Genomic DNA, 20,490 nt, shown 5'->3' on the forward strand with positions numbered 1-20,490 from the left:
AATCTTTATCTGTAAAATACAATCTGTAGAATGACCTTAAGGGGCCGATCCAGTGTCACACAGTGACGAAGCGGCCAAAACCCAAACGGAACCCAACTTTGTCTAATTTCAAGCCTGGGGAATTTTCCAGTAATTTTCCTAATCGGGGGACCTGCTGAAGATGAGCTGGCTTCAGCACCAGGGACAGAGGCAAGGTGAGTTGGAGAAGCAACCTGGGAATTGAACTGAAAGCATCTGGTATCCTCACCTTGGGTATGACCCCGTAAAGCCCGTAGGTGGTATATTCAGTGCCAATCCAGACCCGCACATCTCCCTTGACGTACTCCGTGACGTTTTCTTGGATTCGATCGTAATCTTCAATTTGCACACACATCGGGCCTGTGCAGTCTGAACTTAGGTACCGTCGGACATCGTCGCCCAGCCGGCTCGCGTTCACAAATAGCCTGCCAGTGATGGGGGTAAAGATCAGGAGGGCTCCAGCCAGGGTGTGGAGAGACCCTTTCCCTGACCCGAGCCTAGAAAAAGTCCGTTGTGGGGTTGGGCTACGTGGTGACTTGCAGCAAGAGAGGTTAGGTCTGCCTGTCTGACTGGTGGAGTCTGAACCTCATCCAGATTTTCATCCCTTGAGAAGGGAATGCTCTGGTGGGTGGCTCTAGGATTCCAAGTCTGGCAACTGGGCCTTTAGTTCTCCCAGAAATGCACCAGAATCTCAAAATCACAATCTCGGAGTCAAAAGGGACCTGAGAGGAATTGTAATCCAACCTGTACCTGAATGGGAATTCCCACAACACCCTTGTCAAGCACAGGGACAGCTCATTGCCTCCAGAGAGCCCATTCCACTTTAGAATGGCACTCATTGGTTTTTGTTTTGTTTGTTTGCTATTTATTTTTTTTATTAATGAAAGCTTTTTATTTACAAAACATATGCATAGGTAATTTTTCAGCATTGACCCTTGCAAAATCTTCTGTTCCAACTTTTCCCCTCCTTCCTCCCAGCCCCTCCCCTAGATGGCAGATAGTCCAATCCATGTTAAACATGTTAAACTATATGTTAAAACCAATATATGTATACATATTTATCCAGTTATCTTGCTAGCATTCATTCTTAAGAAAGTTTTCCTGACATCAAACCTAGAACCCACTCACCATCCCTCAACAATCCCCATGGAGTGGAGCCAGGGAATGGCAAACACAAGACCATAAGGACTTGGGATTGTTGCCCTAGAGCTGGTAGGGACATCAGGGGTCATCTGGACCAATCCCACATTTTGTAGAAGAAACTGAGGTCCAGTGAGAGCCCAAGGTCATATAGGAAGTAATGATAGAGCCAAGACTCTGACCTTGACTCTAGAGCTCTTTTCTGCCTTATAGGGTGGGAATGGGGTATAAGGGAAGCCTACTGACTTGGTTTGAATCCTGCTTCAGATGCTTAAGTGAATGAACTTGGGCAGGCTACTTAACTTGCTTGGTTCTCAGTTTCCTTTTCTGTCCCATGTCTTCATGGGACATGGTTGGGCCAGGCGGCCCCTGAGGTTCCCTTCTATCTCTAGATCTATGGTTCTATTGAGTAGAGGCAGCATGTACAGCCCAAAGAGCATTGACTCTGGAGTCTAGTTCCAAGACCTGAGGTTGACTGTTGCCTTGGACACTTAATACCTGTGTGATCTTTGGCGAACCATTTCCTTTCTTTAGGCCTTACCTATAAATAAGGGCATCGGACCAGATGGTCTCTAAGGGCCCTCAGAGGAACTGCTCGGGGACACTAGGGGCACAGCCTTGGGTGAATGAGAGAAACAAAATTATGCCCTATAAGTGATGGAAAACACATGGGCTGATGAGATAGTAGAGCCAGGTCAGGGTTAAACAAAGGGGCATCTAGGGGATGGCATCCCGAGGCACGCCAGTGCTAAAGGTCAAAGCAAGTACAGAGTGGCCATCGTCTAGTTCAGGGCAGACCTTGACAAAGAATAGGGAGAAAATGGTACCTGATGGAGGAGTTGGTCAGGAGAGTGTAGGAGTAGAAGAAGGGGTTGTAGGGAATATCATTGCTTCGAAGATTGAAGAGCCCTAGGGGAAAAAAATCAAAAGAGTGGCCTTGTTATGGTGTAAAGGTGCCGGCAATAGTCATTTCTTTTTTTTTCCATAAAACAATTAATATTTTTTAATTGTCAGATAGGGTGGTTACTAATCCCATGTGGGTGATAGCATGTTTTTTTTTTTCTTTTTTTTTTTTATTATAGCTTTTTATTTACAAGATATATGTATGGGTAGTTTTTCAGCAGGCAATGGTCATTTCTTAACCCCACTGTTGGCTTGGCTCCCTAAAGATTGATCTCTAATTCCTCCATCCCCTCTTGCCCAAATGCTTGTAATATGCTTTATCAACAAGATAAATTATTATTATTATTGGATAGCTAGGTGATGCTGCGATGGAGAGAGCACCAGGTCTAGAGTCAGGAAGACTTCTCTTTGTGAGTTCAAATACAGTCTCAGACTTCTACTAGCTGTGTGACTCCGGAAAATCACTTGACTCCGTTTGCCTTAATTTCCCCATCTGTAAAATGAGCTGGAGAAGGAAATGGCAGAACACTCCAGTATCTTTGCCAAGAAAACCCCAAATGGACTCACCAAGAGTCTACCATGATTGAACAATGACTGAACAACAATTATGATGATGATGCTGATGAATGTTTTCAAGAGCTAGCATTTTATAGCACTTCAAGGTAGCTCGGGGAGTAGAGCGATGGGCCAGTAGTCAGGAACACCCAAATTCAAATCTTTCCTCAGATACTTTTTAGCTCTTTGATCCTGGGTAGTCGCTTCCCTTTTGTTTCTCTTAATCCACTGGAGAAGGAAACGGGGAACCACCCAGTATCCTCGCCAAGAGAACTCCATGGACAGTATAATCTATGGAGTCATGAGGATTCAGACATGGCCGAATAACTGAGTAACGATAAAATTTGCAAAGTGCTTTGCACATATTGTCTCATTTTAACCTAAAAAAGACAGTCTGCACCAAGCGATGTTGAACAAGTTGGACTGAATAGTCCAGAGGAGTTTGGACTAGGTATTATAGGAGGGTGCTAGACTGGGGTAGAGGATGGAAAATTTTAGAGGGGGCTTGGACGGATACCTAGACTTTGTGAAATACAGAGAATCTAGGTTGGATGTCAGAGGGCACCAGACTGGATCCTCTAGGGTCCCTAGAGTGGGTGGAATGGACCCAAGGGTATGGAGGGCATAAATTGGGTGTCATAGGTGAGGAGTAGTCTTCATCTTAAAAAGATTGGGCAGTGGAGGAAGGGTTCACGTTGGGTGACCTAGATTTTAGACTGGATATTAGAAAGTGGGCATAGACTGGAAACCATGGAATGGATAACCATTTTGTGTCTCAGTTTCCTCCTCAGTAAGATAAAGTTATTGAACTTAATCACCTCAGAGGTCCCTTTAGATTTTAGATCTAGGAGACTTTCTGTACCTTAGTTTCCTCCTTTGACCCTGAGCAAGGTATTGATCCTTCTTGGGACTCAGTTTCCTCATCTGTACGATGAAGGGAGGCCTCAGAGGCCAAAGTCTCTCTTAGCTCTAGACTTTTAAGCTCCACTGTGGGTCTGTAAAATGAGAAGGCTGGTTCTCTTCCACCTCAACATTTGTGGTCGTCCGACTAGACTGATCAGGACCAGCACTGGGTGACTGGGTGTCACAGTGGCAAGGGAGGGGTCGATTTGGCATTATCAAAAGGGGCTGAAGCGTGTGTTGGCATAGATTCCCTAGCTGGGGAGTCAGAGAAGGGACTAGACTCTAGAGGAGGGCCAGAGGCCAGAGATTTTTAAAGGAAACGAGCTAGTTTTGCAGACGAGATCTTACTTTTACAAACTGGCAAAGTCTGATCTACGAGCTAGCCAGTGGAGAGACTTTTGTTTCCAATCATCCCGTGACTAAGACAGGAAAGGTGTTCAGCTACAGATCTGGGGGGTGGTCACGGCCGCGGCCTGGGAAGTCCTCCTGGTTTCCTTCCTTTGGGGCTTTTTTAGCTCCTCTGTGCTGGGGGACTTCCTGAGAGAATGGCTTCGTGGTGCCATAGTCCCCTTCCCCTTCCTAGTTATTCTATCCATGATGACAAATTGAGAAGCCTTTGACATTTGGAGAAAAGCTGTGGTTCTGTGTGAGTGGGAGGATAGGATATTTTTGGGAGAAGCCCGAGTGGCCCAAGTCATATGCATTTTGAAAAGGGGAATGGGGCAGAAGCGTAACTGGGGCAGGGCAACTGGGCCTTTGCCCCAGTGCATGGGATTTAGAAGGCACTGTCCTTCCTTTGTAGTCTATCTGCCACCCTAAAAGCAGCTGGCCCCAGTAGTAACCTTTTGCTGTGTCTTTGTCTCTGCTCACTATGATATGATGTCCTGTGCCCCTTCCTCAACTAAGGGTGCTTTTCAAACTATTTGCCCCGAGTGTGATATTCCCCCTGAGAGCCCACCACCTCAGTGTTAGCCCTATACTTACAAGCGGTCTCATCCAGTGCAGACAGAAGGACGGCTGTCGGGGCTTTAGCGTGCTTTTGCATCTGGTTTCGAATTCCTGTGACTTTGTCCTGCCATGTGCTCCCTGGAATTAGAGAATGCGAAGAATACATAAGGGCCCACTGACTTGCACCCAGCTCTCCTGATTAGGTCTCTAGTACACCAGCTAGATTCTCTATGGAAGATCCATGGACAAGAATCACATAGGGTGACGGGGTAGGGTTGAGTGATGGTCTGTACCAGTGGAGGAAGGGCCCCCATTGAGATCACTGAAATGTTCAAGTATAAGCATAGAGCTGCTGATGTCACTCCCCTGCTCAAAAATCTTCTATGGCTCCCTGTTGTCTTCCGAGCACATTTAAAATTGCCAAGGTTTTCCAGAATCTGACCTCAGCCAGTCTTTCCAAATTTGTAACTCCTTCTCTACAATCCACATAGCAGTCAAACTGGACTCCTCTCTGCCTTCAAAATATGGCCTGTGATCTCCCGACTCCCTGGTTTAGGGGATGTTATTCCCTATCCCTGGAATTCTCTCCTTTCCCCTCTTCCTCTACTGAATTCCCAACTGTTAAAGCCCAGTCCAAATGCCACCTTCTTTTTGAATCCTTCCTGGCCCCCTACACCCCCCTTCTTTTATTTTTCCCCCATCTTAAAAATTTTGTTTTGGCTGAAGCAGTGGGGTTCAGTGACTTGCCCAGGGTCACACAGCTAGAAAGTGTGAAGTGTCTGAGAGCAGATTTGAACTCAGATCCTCCTGACTTCAGGGCCAGTGCTCCCCCCACAGCATCTTTTAGAGACACTTTGTATCTCTCCAAGAATCAAGTACAGGACTTTAAAAATCCTTAATGTTTATTGAATGATCCAATAACCCAATAACAGCTTTGCAGAGCTCTGTATTAATTATCGGCGGCAGTTTTATGTTGTCGACACTGAAGGCCAACTTTTTCCCCTTTAGTAACTGTCCCTGCTATACATGCATGCTGTCACTAGGTGGTAGTAGAGAGTCGCAGTCATAAAGCACCAAGCATAAAGGTTCCCAGTCTCTGGGATTTCTATAGGCAAGTATAAACACCCACACATCCAGTAGAATTCGTATTTTTGGTCTGGGCTTGTGATTTTAAACCGTGAATGGAACTCCTGTTATGGAAACTCCCTCCACTGATGCAGATCAGAGTTTCAGCCTGACAAGTTAAGGGACTTGCCCACAGTCACACATCCCAGGTGAGTCAGGGGCAGGACTGACTTGAAAGACAAAGAATTTTTACCCTCTTCTATTCTGTGGCATATGTATTTATACACATGTACTTGTGGTTTTTGTTGGTGGAGGGAATTCTCACCCCGGGAATTCTCCACACAGATGAAGTAAATCACAGTATTATTCATGTATTCCCATGAGTCTATATCTGGGCTGCGCCTGTGAGCTCCCTTGTGAGAGAACTCTCTGTAGACCGAGGAGTTAGCACCTTGCAGGGATGGAGACGGGCCTGGAGTAGGGAGAACTGCGTTCAAATCTGCCTCTGACACATCCTGGCTGTGTATTTGGGGGCAAGTCACTCACTCTGGCAGCGTCCCCAGATAATTCTCTAAGAGATACACACCTATGTGACATGTATTCGCTATTAAAGCTATTCAGAAGCTACCTATTCAGTGAGGCTCAAACCAGAAATGGTTAGAGGAAGTGAATGTAATAAAAATGAATGGCTTACTATAGTACCTGTCACATTGTGAGTTTTTAATAAATATTCCTCACTTTACCTGTCTATTTATGTATTCTGTCTATATATCTATTTGTCTATGTATTCTATTTTTCTATTCTGTCTTTCTACTCTGTCTTTTTAATTTGTCTATCTAGTTATCTATGCTATCCTATTATGTTTCTCTATTCTTACTATTCTATTCATCTGAATTTGTATTCTATCTGTTCTATCTTTCTACTCTATTTTGTTTAATTGTCTATTTTCCATTCTATCTATCTCTTCTATCTATTCTGAATGTTTTATTCATCTATCAATTCTATCTTTCTACTCTGTCTAGTTTCTATTGTATTCTATCTATTCTGTTTATTCTGTCTATTCTGTCTTTGTATTTTATTTCTCTCTTCTGTTTTCTATTCTATCCTTATATTCTGTTCGTCTATCCTATCTTTCTACTCTTTTTTATCTATCTAGTTATTTTCTATTCTCTCTATTCTCTCTTTCTTATCCCCCTCTCAGTCTGGGGTTAAGTGACTTGCCCAGGGTCACACAGCCAGGAAGTATTAAGTGTCTGAGGTCAGATTTGAACTCTGGTCCTCCTCACTTCAGGGCTGGTGCTCTAGCCACTGCGCCACCTAGCTGCCCCCTATTCTCTCTTTCTACTCTATTTTGTCTATCTAGTTTTCTATTTTCTATTCTACCTTATCTATCTATCTATTCTGTCTATCTATTCTATGTCTCTGCTCTATTTTGTTTATCTACTCTATTTTCTATTCTATTCTAGCTATTCTGTTTATTCTACTGATTCTATTTCTCTTTTTGCCCATTTTCTATTTTGTTTGTCTATCCTATCTTTCTACTCTATTTTGTCTATCTAGTTGTCTATTTTCTATTTTATCTCTTCTTTCTATTCTGTCTATTCTATTTATCTATCATTTCTAACTTTCTATCCTGTCTATCCTGTCTATCTTTCTACTCTATTTTATCTAGTTGTCTATTTTCTATTCTATCTTTTCTTTCTATTCTGTCTGTTCTATTTATCTATCAATTCTATCTTTCCAGTTTATCTATCCTGTCTCTTTCTACTCTATTTTGCCTATCTAGTTATTTTCTATTCTATCTCTCTTTTCTGTCTGTTCTATTTATCTATCACTTCGGTCTATCTGTCTATTCTCTCTTTCTTCTCTATTTTGTCTATCTAGTTATCTATTTCCTATTCTATTCTAGCTATTCTGTTTATTCTATTGATTTTATTTCTCTTTTTGTTCATTTTCTATTCTATCCTATTTTCTACTCTATTTTGTCTATCTTGTTGTCTATTTTCTATCCCTTCTTTCTATTCTGTCTATCCTGTCTATCTTTCTACTCTATTTTATCTTGTTGTCTATTTTCTATTCTATCCCTTCTTTCTATTCTGTCTGTTCTATTTATCTATCAATTCTATCTTTCCATTCTGTCTATCCTGTCTATCTACTCTATTTTGTCTATCTCATTATCTATTTCCTATTCTATCTTTCTATTTTGTCTGTTCTATTTTTCTATCCATTCTATCCTGCCTATCTTTCTGCCCTATTTTGTCTATCTAGTTATCTATTTTCTATTCTACCCTATCTATTCTATTTTTCTATTTTATTTCACTATCCTGTCTATTCTATTTATCTATGTCTCTATTCTGTCTCCCTTTGTATTCTGCTTGTCTACCCTGCCTATTTTTCTACTGTATTTTGTCTAGCTAGTTAGCTATTTTCTCTTCTCTCTTTCTATTCTGTCTATTTATGTAACTATATATCAAGCTATCTATCCCAGGTATCTTCCCTATGTATAACTTCCTTTTCTTTTAACTCTGCAGATGATTTCCCTCTTCCTAACTTTGGCTCATCCCTGACTTAGGTCTATTACAAAACCCCAAGTGGCCGTCCTTTTCCCAGAGTTCTTCCCTAAGCCGGTCCCAAAGGCTTCCCGCTCTGTGTCCCTCTCCCCTTTCAGTCGGCAAGCTCTGACTCCCTCTGGCTTGGTGCCCCCCTAGGAGAGAGATGAAGGAAGCCCTTGCCCGGCTAGCTCCAGATTCCGCGGACATTGGGGTTCACTTCCGCTTTATCAGCTGCTGCCTGGCAGGCTTTCTCTGGAAAACTATTTTAAGATGCAGAAAGAAGAAGTTTTCAAGTTGAGGAATCCAATTTCTAACAGATCAAAAGCTGGAAGGTGTGAACTTGTTACATCACACCTGGTATTTTGAAATCTGTCCCCCACCCCCTTCTTTGACTCTCACCTACTCAGGAGACTTGTGATATTCCTCACATCCAAGCAGGCCCAGGATTATCCGAGGAGCCTGCTGAGATGGCACTCCATTGGTGAGTCAGTTAGACCTGGTGCAGGCTGGGACACAGTCATTTATAACCAGGAGCCTGGCCCCGTTCCTGCTTAGTGTCATCACTTAGAGGAGTTAAAGGGCATGACATGTTAAAAATTACTCCCATGGGGCTATTTCCCAGTCACAGGCTGACCCCAGAGCCAGGGCCCTAGATGGAGCCCTGACCCTGGTCACCCTAAGCCCAAGCCGACACTCTTACCTCCACCGGTTTGCCCGGGAAAGGCAGGGGAATTTGGATGATTCGATGCAAGCCTGTCTCTGTGGCTAGGAGAATAACTCACTGTGGGCACTGCTCTTTATTTCTTTGCCAATGACGTGAGACAATTAGGCCATGAGTTTTCTTCCTTACAAGGATGACTTGGATCACAGAATGGCTCTCACTGAGCGGGCACACACCCCCCCCAGGGGTAATGTGTTACGGGGCTTTGCCCTTTCTCATCTCCCCGCAGAGGTCCCGGATTCAAAGGGCCTTCCGTTTCAGCCTGTGCTGCCTGAGACTGGGGAAGTCAGAGTGGTCAAAGGGAGATTTCATGAGAGGACAACTGGCTGTGGAGAAAGGGAACCCTGAGAGGAGAGATGCTGGCTTAGCTAGGACTGGAGTGTGGAAGCCAAACTAAGGGGAGAGAGATAGAAAGACAGATAACCAAGAGCTTGAGCCACATGGACCTAGGACTGGAGGAAGTATCATAAAGACTCTGCAGCTGGCAGAGAAGTCAGCCTTAACCTCTCCCTACAGCAGTGCCTTGTTCAGTAAAATTCTGTGAGTCATAGGGACTGTGCAGGACCTGAAAAGGGAAGCACCAGCAGAAAGAGAGGAGTGTCTCTCTTGACTCTCTCTGGATTCAGGTATTACTCGATTCTATGTTCTTTCTTATACAAGTAGAAAGTTTTCCGTTTGGTGTCTTGTTAGCCTGAGTGCTTGTAAGGGAGCTGGTGGCCGCCTTTTGGGGCCATCTCACTTAAGGTGTCACTGGGGGTAAGGGCAAAATAGGGTCAGATGAGCCAGAAAGAAATGAGAGAATCTCAAGATGACCCATGCCCTTTGTGGTGAGAGCGAGGGAGCCTCTGACATAAGGATTGACCTTCAGTTAAATAACCATTTCAGTGATTACTCTTTCTCCATGATATTTCCTCAGCTATTTTCACAGCGATTTAATGCCTTTTATAGATGTCATGGCCCTCTTCAAGAAAGAAGGACAAGGGGCAGATGGTGCAGCAGATGGAGTGGGGAGTGGGAGAGGGAGTGGGAGAGGGAGTGGGAGAGGGAGAGAAACTAAGAAACTAAGAATACCTGTGAAATTCTCCTGGAGGTAGTAAATTGGCTGACTGGGGAGGGGAGGCCTCTCCGCCCCCCAAACCTGGTCTACAAGATTGTCTGTGATGGGCACCAGGCTTCTGTTGGAACCTTGAAGGTGAAGTTCAAAACTCTTCCATGTGTCTGAGGAGAGAAAGGAGGAAGTTATGTCCTGCCTGGTACCCTTCTTTCTACTCCCTTATGCCTAGAGCTGGACTTAGGGAAAAGAATGAAGCTAGTGAAGAACCAGAAAATCATTTTTTACTTAAGTTAGCTTTATAGGTTAGAAAACATGTTGACATACGTTATTCAGTGGGATCCTCTAGCAACCCCAAGAATCTGGCCATTGGGCATTATTATAGCGTACCCATTTTACAGATAAGGAAACTGAGGTATATAGAGGGAGTGGGACTGATCCCATGGGGAAGGCCAAAGGAAGCATCAGGAGTTCCCAAAGGAAAGATATTATATTCTTCTTTCTCCTCTCCCCTCTACCTTGCAAATCCCTATGGCAAACAAGGGAACCAATGGCAGAGACTATGGCAGAAGAGGGATCAGATGCTTCTGTAAAACAATGTTCTATATAGTATATAATGTTATACATAATATATAATGTTTCATATGCTCTTTAAGGTTCTGTATTTGACATATATCTATATCTATATCTATATATATATCTGAGGTCAAATTTGAACTCAGGTCTTCCTGACTTCAGGGCTGGTGCTATATCTACTGCGCCACCTAGCTGCCCCAGCTAGATCATTCATATACAAGACAGATACAGAGATATGGGTAGATAAATAAGGTTAGAGCAATTATTAAGCACTTACTATTTTCCAGGCTAAATGCTGAGGAGAAAAATACAAACAAGCAAGATAACCCCCTTCCTCCATCAAGAAGCTTACATTCTAATGGGCAATACAATATATAAAAGGTTGTGTGTGCGGGATAGAGATGGTAAAAAGGGTTTCTGAACTTTTTTCCAAATAAAAGGCCAGGTACCATTTAGCTCCTTCATTAACAACATAAGCTTTTTTTTTTTTTTTAACTGTTTTACAAAAAATTATATAAGTTTTTTTTAGCTCAGGTTTGTGAACTTTAAGAAAAAAATATTCATTATAGCTGTATTTTACCACAATTGGTTAACTTTGTAATCCTATGTATTCTATGTGCTTAAAACCCCTACTGAGAAGGAGTCTATAGGCTTTCCCAGACTGCTAAAGGGATTCAGGAGAGGATTCTGGGAAGATGGCTTTTAGGCAAAAACTTACTTGAGTATCTCAAATTCACTCCCCCCCCCCCAAAAAAAGGCCAATTTTAAAGTTCTTTAAAGTGTGGCAGAAATAATTAAAAGTTGGGGGTAAAGCAGTCAGTCTAAGACAACTTGGGAGAATATTAGGAAAGACCCGATCTTCCAATTGGTGGTTTGGTCTGACTGAAGTGAAGATACAGTGAGGGCTGAATCAGCAAACAATAAGTCCTGGGGATAGCTGCATGGCTGCCCCCTGGAGAGTGTGAGGGTTGGGCAGTTGATCAGGGAAAGATCGTGTGTGTGTGGGGGGAGTTCCTCCACTGACGCTAGGCCCAGGTGACCCACCAGACACAGTCCCAGGCTTTGGCTAAGGCCAAGAGGAGTGAGCATGTGCTGTGAGTGTGGTGGCAGAGGGGCACGGTCCTGCTGGCTGTGGGCACTCCCGGGAGAGCAGAGTATTTGATTTTGGTTCTGGGTCAGAGGTGGCGAACTGGTGCTTGCAGCCACTGAGGGACCACAGAGAGAAGAGCATTGGCAGTGCAGCAGTGCTGGGGACCAGGCCGTAGCTCAGGGATGGACAAGAGTGCCTGAGGTCACTTAGAGATCAAGGTGTGAGCCCCAGGAGCAGAGGCAGCACCTGGGCTTGGAAGAACCAAGAGGTCAAAGGCTCCCAGATAGAACTGGGAAAACAGCCTGAAAAATCTGAAACCTGAGGCATTATCCCCCATACCCAGGAAGCGCAGCTAGACTCTAACATAAAGTTAACAGCCAATAAATAAGCCACTAAAAAAATTTGTAAGCAGAAGAGAAAGAACTTGACTAGGTAGCCATAGATGGCTACTATGGTGATAAAGAAGATCTGGGTTCAAATTCAGGAGAAGACAATGAAATCAAAACAGCCACTTGTATCCCCTTTCCCCTTTCCCCTTTCCCCTTTCCCCTTTCCCCTTTCCCCTTTCCCCTTTCCCCTTTCCCCTTTCCCCTTTCCCCTTTCCCCTTTCCCCTTTCCCCTTTCCCCTTTCCCCTTTCCCCTTTCCCCTTTCCCCTTTCCCCTTTCCCCTTTCCCCTTTCCCCTTTCCCCTTTCCCCTTTCCCCTTTCCCCTTTCCCCTTTCCCCTTTCCCCTTTCCCCTTTCCCCTTTCCCCTTTCCCCTTTCCCCTTTCCCCTTTCCCCTTTCCCCTTTCCCCTTTCCCCTTTCCCCTTTCCCCTTTCCCCTTTCCCCTTTCCCCTTTCCCCTTTCCCCTTTCCTTTCTGACTTGCTCAAGGTCACACAACTAAGAAGTATTAAATGTCTGAGGCCAGATTTGAACTCAGGTCCTCTTCAGACTTCAGAGTTTACAAAAGATAGTAATAGATTCCTTATTTAAGATAACCACTGAATGAATAAAACACTGGGAGTATATCTGCCAATTAGAAAGTAATTATAAAACACTCTGTGGTAGCAAAGCGTGACATTTAAAAAGTTAGAGAATTCCAATAAACTTGGGATGGAAAGTGCCATCGCATCCCAACAGAGAACTGTGGAGACTGAATGTGGATGGAAGCAGAGGACTTTCACCTTTTTGTTGTTATTGTTTGTTTGTTTTCCTTTCTTGCATTTTCTCTTTTCCCTTCTGATCTGATTTTTTGATGCAGCATGACAAATATGGAAATATGTTTAGAATTGCATGTTTAGCCTATATTGGCTTGCTTTCCAAGGGAGAGAGGAGGGGGTAAGGAGGGGAGAAACATTGGAACACACGATTTTGCAAAGATGAATGTTGAAAATTATCTTTGCATGTATTTGGAAAAATTAAAAGCTATTATTTGGAAATTTAAACATTTGAGAGAGTTTCTGGGTAATTTAATAATTTTGTTAGTAAGGCTAGCATGTTTATTAATAAAAAGAAGTAAGTGACACTTTTGAATGCCAAAGACCCAGCAAGGTGATGGCCTCAGAGTTTATATGGCCTTGAAAGAACAGGTATTCTGAGGGTGGCAAGTCTGATTGGATGGCTCAGTGGGTAGAGCACCAGCCCTGAAGTCAGGAGGACCCGAGTTCAAATATGACCTCAGACACTTAACCCTTCCTAACTGTGTGACCCTGGACAAGTCACTTAACCCCAATTGCCTTAGCAAAAAAAAAAAAAAAAAGAGAGAGAGAGAAAAAAGAAAAGAAAAGAAAAGAAAACCCAACAACAATTAATGACAGAATGCCCAATGAAGGCCTTGGGGAATATATGACTTGGATCACCCAAGTCTTGATCAAAAAGATAGCAATTTCCATATCACCTGTCTGACAAAAGAGAGAACACACATTTTCCCAGATCTGTCTGAGTAACCACAATGAACAGGAATCCTCCCATTAGCCCAAACTTAGAATTTCTTTTACTGTCTGATTAGATCTTGGCCTGGGCAAACCCTTGAGAAAGATTTCCCACAATGGTTGATTTCTGGATGAGGAAAAGGGGAAAAACCTGAATTAGTTATAATTTTTTTTGTTTGTTTTTTTTCTTGAGGCTGGGGTTAAGTGACTTGCCCAGGGTCACACAGCTAGGACGTGTTAAGTGTCTGAGACCAGATTTGAACTTGGGTCCTCCTGAATCCAAGGCTGGTGCTCTATCCACTGCGCCCCCTAGCTGCCCCAATTAGTTATTAATACAAGAGAGAAACAATCATTTCTCTTAGAAGAACTGGAAATTGAGGGGCTGCTCATCAATTGGAAAATGGTTAAACAAGTTGCGGTATGTGGTTGTGATGGAATACCACTGTGCCGTAAGAAACAATGAGGTGTTTGGTTTTAGGAAAACATGCAAATGATGAAAAGTAAAATGAGCAGAACTAAGAGAACATTGGATGTAGTTAACAGCATCATTATTCTGAGTAGCTATGAATGACCAAATTATTCTGAGTATTATAAATCCTAATCAACTACAAAGGACCTATGAAAGAAGGTGCTCTCCACCTCCTGAGAAAGAACTGATAACATAGAAGTTTGCATAACATGAGTTTGTACTTTAGTACCCTTAATACTTGGGGTTTTCCAAAAAACCCTTAACTCTCTGGCCAACAGAAAGTGGCCACCAATCACTTTAAGCAGCCTGCCTTTTTAAAGCCACACCCAAAGCTTCTTACAGGAAAGATTCTCATTACTGTACTCTGCCCACACAACATGGCAGCGGACATTGTGCCTTCTCACGTTATCCACAGAACACCTATTGTCTAGACATGCTGGGGCTCCCTCAGTCTTCTGCTCAAACTCAAACTAACCGTCCTCCCATATGGCAGTACCTGTAGTGAAGGTGAGATTCTCTCCAGAAATCAAGCTCTAACTGTAGATTGGTCATAGGAGTGATGAATTTGGGAAGGGAGCGGTACATCCAACTCACTAAACCCATCTCTTTTTTTTTTTTTTTTTTCAAAAAGATGGAAATAAAGAAAACCCCCCATCCTTTGCTGTCCTCTATTTGGCTGAAGGGGGAATTTCGTTAAATTTATGGAGCTGAATATGCAGACCTCGCCATTTTATTTACCTAAAAAGAGATAAAGGGCAATCTCAATAAGGGGTTTCCAGTTGACTGAAATGCTTTTCTAAGATCAAATCACCTGCAAATGGTCCAATTTGAAGGAGTTCTGCACCTGAAAAATTCTCTAAAAACACCAGTGTTAGAAACTCAGGATTCCAAATTGGGAAGGTTACAGGGGACCGGGATCCACTTCAGGGATCTGGGACCAGTGCTTCAATTGTCTATCAGAATTCCGTGTCAGCCCATCCCTAGCTTCTCTGATTAGCTTCATACATTCCAGCTGGTGGGCATCACCTATTTGAAAGGCACCGTGATGTTAGGAGACCCAGCCTGGAATCAGGAAAAACTGTGTTTCCATACCTCTTAGGATACACTATCTAAGTATCCTTAGGATATTTAGTAACTGTGTGAAAAGTAAAACTTTGAATCAGGCCTCTGACACTTTACTGTCTGTGTAGCCATGGGCCTGTTGTTTAACCTCTCTGAATACTACTACTACTACTAGCTAATATTTATATAGCGCTTACTATATGCCAGGCACTTTACAGTTATTAGTCATCTGTAAAATGGGAATAATAATGGTACCTACTTCACAGGGAAGTTATGAGGCTCAAATGAGGTAATGGAGGTAAAATACTTTAGTTTCCTGGGGCTTAATGCAATTAGCACAAGCACCTACTATGTGCCAGGCACTGTACTAAGCACTTTACAGTTATTCTTCATCTGTAAAATGGGAATAATAATGGTACCTACTTCACAGGGAAGTTATGAGGCTCAAATGAGGTAATGTAAAATACTTTGGTTTTCTAGGGCTTAATGCAATTAGCACAAGCACCTACTATGTGCCAGGCACTGTTGCTAGGTGCTGGGGATGGAAAGACAAAAGTGAAAAGCCAGCTCTGCCCTCAAGGAGCTTATAGTCTAATTACATAAATAAGTGTATGTATATATATATATATATATATATATATATATATATATATGATAGTTACACAGAAGGAGGAAGGAGGGCTCTAGCACCCAGAAGACCTCTCACGTGGGAATGGACTTTAATGTTCTGTTACAGTGCTAAAGAACCCCAGGGAGTATGTATTTTCCCTTTTTACCCGATGTTAAGGACTGGAAGGTTCTCTTACGTAATGTTGACATAGGTGGGGGAGAGCTCGGTGGAAGCCTCTAAGGAACATTTTGTTCCCCTGGGACAGATAGGTTTGGTTTTGTTGCTTGGGTCTTTTTCAATAGTTGATGTAAAAGACACACTGGAGGACTGGGTATTCTCCATTGTTTTTCCAGGTGGATCTATGATGGGACATCTGTGTTCCTCAAGGATCTGAGAGCTTAGAAGCTCCACTTTGTGGACTGAAACCCAGATCACCCTAGATATTCCCCGTCATTGCTAATCGGGATCTTGTATCTTGGAATGCCCCCTGCTGCCATCACTGCTCAGAACAAAGCTAAGTACATACCGATGGAGAAGAGGAAGGGGTCAAAACCAATTTGACCTCCAGCTGGAACCTCTGCCAGGATCCACGTTGCCATGGGTAATGTGCCAACTGTCAAACCCAATGGGAAACAAACACCCTTTAGATAAGCATGACTGCTCTGCAACCATCCACCCACATCCCTCCTGGACCTCGAGGTCTTTCTAGCTCAGGATTCTGTTATTCAACAAGCATCCCTTAATATGTTCTAAGTTCTTGGCAGGTGCTAGATCTACAAAGGCCAAGTGAGATAGTCTCTACCCTCGAGGAACTTATACTCTACTAGCTTTCTGGGGAAGAGTGAGGAGTGTTAGTTGTCTTGGGGGTCGATCCCAAAGTTTAGGGTCTCTTCCAAACACTCTGAGATTCTTGGAAATGACCTCTAGAGCCTTGGCACCCAAGGGTTCAAAGGTCTCCTGGATCTCCACATACCGGTACTGGGACACCCAGTCAGAAGGGACATGTGGATGCTGTTCGTTGAGTACATCAGGCCACAGGGGTTTGGCTTGAAAATCTCTGCCTTTGGGGGCCCCTCCCACCTCTTCTCCATACCTTGCTTATGCAGCTCCCAGTTGCAGTCCATCTGCCGTTCGGCCTGAATCCAGTAGCGGCTGTCGGTCCACAGAGCTGCTTTCCCCTTGGACACCACTGCACTTCCTGGAGCAGAGGGGAAGGCAAAAATCACATGTCTAGAGCTGAAAGTACCCTCAAAGTCCACCGAATCCAACCCATTTATTTTATAGATGGGAAAACTGAGTCCCAGGGAGGGAAAAAGACTTCAAAGACTATCTGGTCCAACCATCTCATTTTTCAGATGAGGTAACTGAGGCTCAAGGTACCAGGGTTTTTCACCAAATGATAACTTAGGATCTTGACAGAAAGCCTCTCTTCTTACTTTGTGGGTAATCATCTGGGAGCACCGACCTTCCCAAGCCACAGTGGTCCCTCCCTAAGGGGGACCTGGTTTTCTACCTGGTTTTAACTGCCTTTCTATCTATGTCTTTGCCCCTTCCTAGTTTGTGAGCATCATGAGGGCGGGTGACAGGCCTTGCTCGTCTCCATGGACTTAGTCCACTACACACATCATTGCCTACTATGTGTAAGGTCCTGCAGTCAGCAGAGCTCATCTTAGGAATATTTCACCAGGAACCAAAAAAGCTGGGGAGGGGACAGGGAAGTGGGGACATGGCAGACCCGTGGAGTCAGGGGTCAGGGGTCATGGTCTGAGAGAGAGAGGGTGAAGGAAAGAACTTTGGAGGTGTGGCCAGAGCCTGGCAAGGGAGTTGAGGTCAGACCACATAGAGCAGGCCGGACGAGGGCCATGAGCTGTAGGGAGGAATTGTAGCCTCTAGTCCCATTCCCACGTCTAGCTTCTGGAAAATTTCCTGATGATCCTGTCCTTACCTAGGGACCTAGTGGCCCATGTTAGCTCTGAAGAGGCTTAGATTTCCTCAGTGTGCCAAGTGAATGATTTATGTTTAAAATAGCGTTTAGTACAAAATAATCAGAGCTGCATTATTTGTAGGAGGCAGAATATACAATGGAAAGCACGTGAGCTCTAAAGGTAGAGAATCTCGCTTTAAATCCCATCCCTGATGCTATCCATATAACCCGGGACAAGGCTGAGCCAGGGGCGTCAGGGGCTCGAGGGCCCACTAGCCAGCAAGGATGCTGGGGGAGGCGAGGATGAAGGCCATCACCTGCAGAGCCACTGAAGCCGGAGATCCACCAGCGTCTCTCATCGTGTTTGGCAATATACTCACTCTGAAAAATCAACAGACACTTTCATATATTTTCCGCATCCTGAGTCATTTTTTGCCCTCCCTTCTTCTCTACCCAAATCTAGCCTCCCATCACAGCCTCCTCCATGAAGCCTTCCTCGGCATGGTGTTGCAGAAGGAATGTTAGACTTGGTACTGGGAGATCTGGATTAACATCTTGGCTCTGATAACTTTTTAGCTGGGTAGTCCTGGGTAGGGTAGTTCATCTGTCTGAGCCTCAGCTTCCACATCTGTAAGATGAGTCTAATAATCCTCATTATCAACCTGAAAATAGAGACAGGCTCCCTCTCTCATTTCCAGGCCATCACCCCGGCTTCCCCCAGGACCTCAGAGTACTCTCTTTCCCTAACCTCTACGAATTACCTGGTTTCCTTCAGACTTCCCCTCCAATCCCACCTTTTCCAGGAGGCAATTTCTCCCATACCTGTCTGACCCTTCCCCTCTCTACATATATTGCATAAGCCTTTGATGGCCATGGAGTCTTCTCCATTAGAATGGAAGCTCCTTGAGGGCAGGGGCTATTTTCTATTTTTCTTTATATCTCCAGTGCCCAGCACAGTGCGTAGTATACAGCAAACACTTAATAAATGCTTGTTGATTGAGCTAGAGCTGAGACTACTCTCAATCCTCCATTTGTCCCCAATTTCCCTGTCTCTACTCGACCTGCCTACCAGTCTGGCAGAGAAAGTCATCATCCTCAGCATTGTCACCCACAAACCTTTGCTGTATTGCTCTACTAAGCACTGGGAATATAAAGAAAGGCAAAAATACAACGCGAGATCTCCAGGAGGCCACAGCAACAACCCCGGATGTATACATAAGTTATGGATGGAAGGTAATTTTAGGGAGAGGGACTGGGAAAGGCTTCTTACAGAAGCTGAAACTAGAAGGAAACCAGGGGAACAGAAAAGTAAAAGGGAGGAGTAAGAACATTCGGCCAGAACAAAGGCACAGAGTCAGAAGATGGGGCAAGAAGGGCAGAGTAGCTGAGTCATTAGAATACGTCAGAAGAATGAAAAGTATGAAGGGGCTGGATTATGGAGAGTTTTTGAATGCCAGACTGGATTTTACATGCGATCCTGGAAGTAATAGGGAGCCACTGAAGTTTAGTAAGTAAGGGGGTGAGAGGTTCAGATCTGAGCTTTAGGAAAATGACTTGAAGACTCAGGAAAGAATATTTTTTGTGACCAAAGGTCTTGGCCAGGTCAGATGGCTCAGCATCAGAAACTGCTAAGATTTTATCAGTGGAAATGCCAAGAGGACAGAGTTCTTACCATTTGCTTTGCTGCTGCACCTTAAAGATGGGGGGGGGGGGGGGTTCTTTCCTTTTTTTTTTTTTCTTTGTTTTTTTTTTCCCCTGAGGCAATTGGGTTTAAGTGACTTGCCCAGGGTCACACAGCTAGGAAGTGTTAAGTGTCTGAGGCCAGATTTGAATTCAGGTCCTCCTGATCTAGCCACTATAGCGCCACCTAGCTGCCCCGTTTTCCTTCTCTCTTGCAGCTGAAAATTTCTTTTTTTAAAACATATGAATTCAGATTTATTATGCAAAAATATTGTTTATGAAATATAAAATGAAGTAATAATAATAAAAAACCACTTAAAGCTAGGCTTTTGTACAAGGGAATCTCTCAGAAGCCTGCACAGTGTTCACGGGGACAAGGATTAACAGTGAAAGAACACAGGCGGGCAGCAGCTAAAAATGTCGACAAAGGTTCTCTTTCTCATTGGGGCGAGGGCTTCTTGGGAACAGGGATGGCCCGGCTTTTCTGTTTGTACGTCTAGGACTTAACCCAGTGCTTTGCACATAGCCAACGCTTAATGAATGCTTCATTCATTCGTTCATTCATTCGTTCATGAAGGCCTTCATATTTCCAACCTCCTTGGGGTTCAGTCAACAAACCCGCGCCCCCGTGGCCTGCCTTCCATGACCTTCCTCACCCTCTTGAGTCTTCTCTCAGGGACAAACGTTGGACCGGGGAGGGGGGCGGCCACTCACCATGTGGGCGTCCGTGTCGGGGACGATGTAGGCATCAAGAAGCTTAGCTGCCATCTGCTGCCGAAGGTTCCTGAGCTGGGCCGTGGTGTTGACAGCCGTGACTGGAAGATACTGACACCCCCACCCCCCACGGTCCCAGGGAGATAGATGGAAGCAGTGTTTTGGGTGAGCTGGAGCTTAGGCCCTAACATGGATCTATGTGCCTCCAACCCCGGGTGGGTAGGGGGGGGGGCTGGCTGCAGAAAAGGGCCCTGGGAAGGCCTGAGTATGTCCTCATCCTCCCTGACCTCTGTACAGCCTTTGCTAATGCTCACTGCCCTCTCCTCCTGGAGCCTCCCTCCCTGGAACCAGTTTGTGCTACTGGCCTCTCATCCTAGCCGCCAGCCCTCCCCTCTGGGTCGTCTTCACTGGTTTATCAGCCACATTATGCCCCTAATTCGGGGCATCTCCAGGGCCTTATCCTGGATTATCCATGGAAGGCAAAGAGCTCATACAGATGCTTTTGGGGGGGAGGGGGAGGAGAGAGCAGTTTGAACATCTGGACACTGCCCCATGGCCTGGATGCCTGGATGGCTTGGGAAAGACTCCATTAATTT

The 20,490-nt window shown here is 44.4% G+C and overlaps 1 protein-coding gene across 1 annotated transcript in view; it reads right to left on the reverse strand.

Moving 5' to 3' along the window:
- Positions 1–20,490, reverse strand: part of XPNPEP2 (X-prolyl aminopeptidase 2) — a 44,012-nt gene that overhangs the window by 19,632 nt on the left and 3,890 nt on the right. The window contains exons 3-10 of the mRNA XM_074278586.1: positions 19,895–20,005; positions 17,818–17,881; positions 16,670–16,774; positions 16,103–16,189; positions 9,877–10,023; positions 4,504–4,605; positions 1,986–2,067; positions 248–443 (exon numbers count right to left, since the gene is read on the reverse strand). Coding sequence (XP_074134687.1) covers positions 248–443; positions 1,986–2,067; positions 4,504–4,605; positions 9,877–10,023; positions 16,103–16,189; positions 16,670–16,774; positions 17,818–17,881; positions 19,895–20,005 — 894 coding nt within the window. The remainder of the gene's footprint in view (positions 1–247; positions 444–1,985; positions 2,068–4,503; positions 4,606–9,876; positions 10,024–16,102; positions 16,190–16,669; positions 16,775–17,817; positions 17,882–19,894; positions 20,006–20,490) is intronic.

This window comes from Sminthopsis crassicaudata, chromosome X (assembly GCF_048593235.1).
Source record: "Sminthopsis crassicaudata isolate SCR6 chromosome X, ASM4859323v1, whole genome shotgun sequence".
Lineage (NCBI taxonomy): Eukaryota > Metazoa > Chordata > Mammalia > Dasyuromorphia > Dasyuridae > Sminthopsis > Sminthopsis crassicaudata.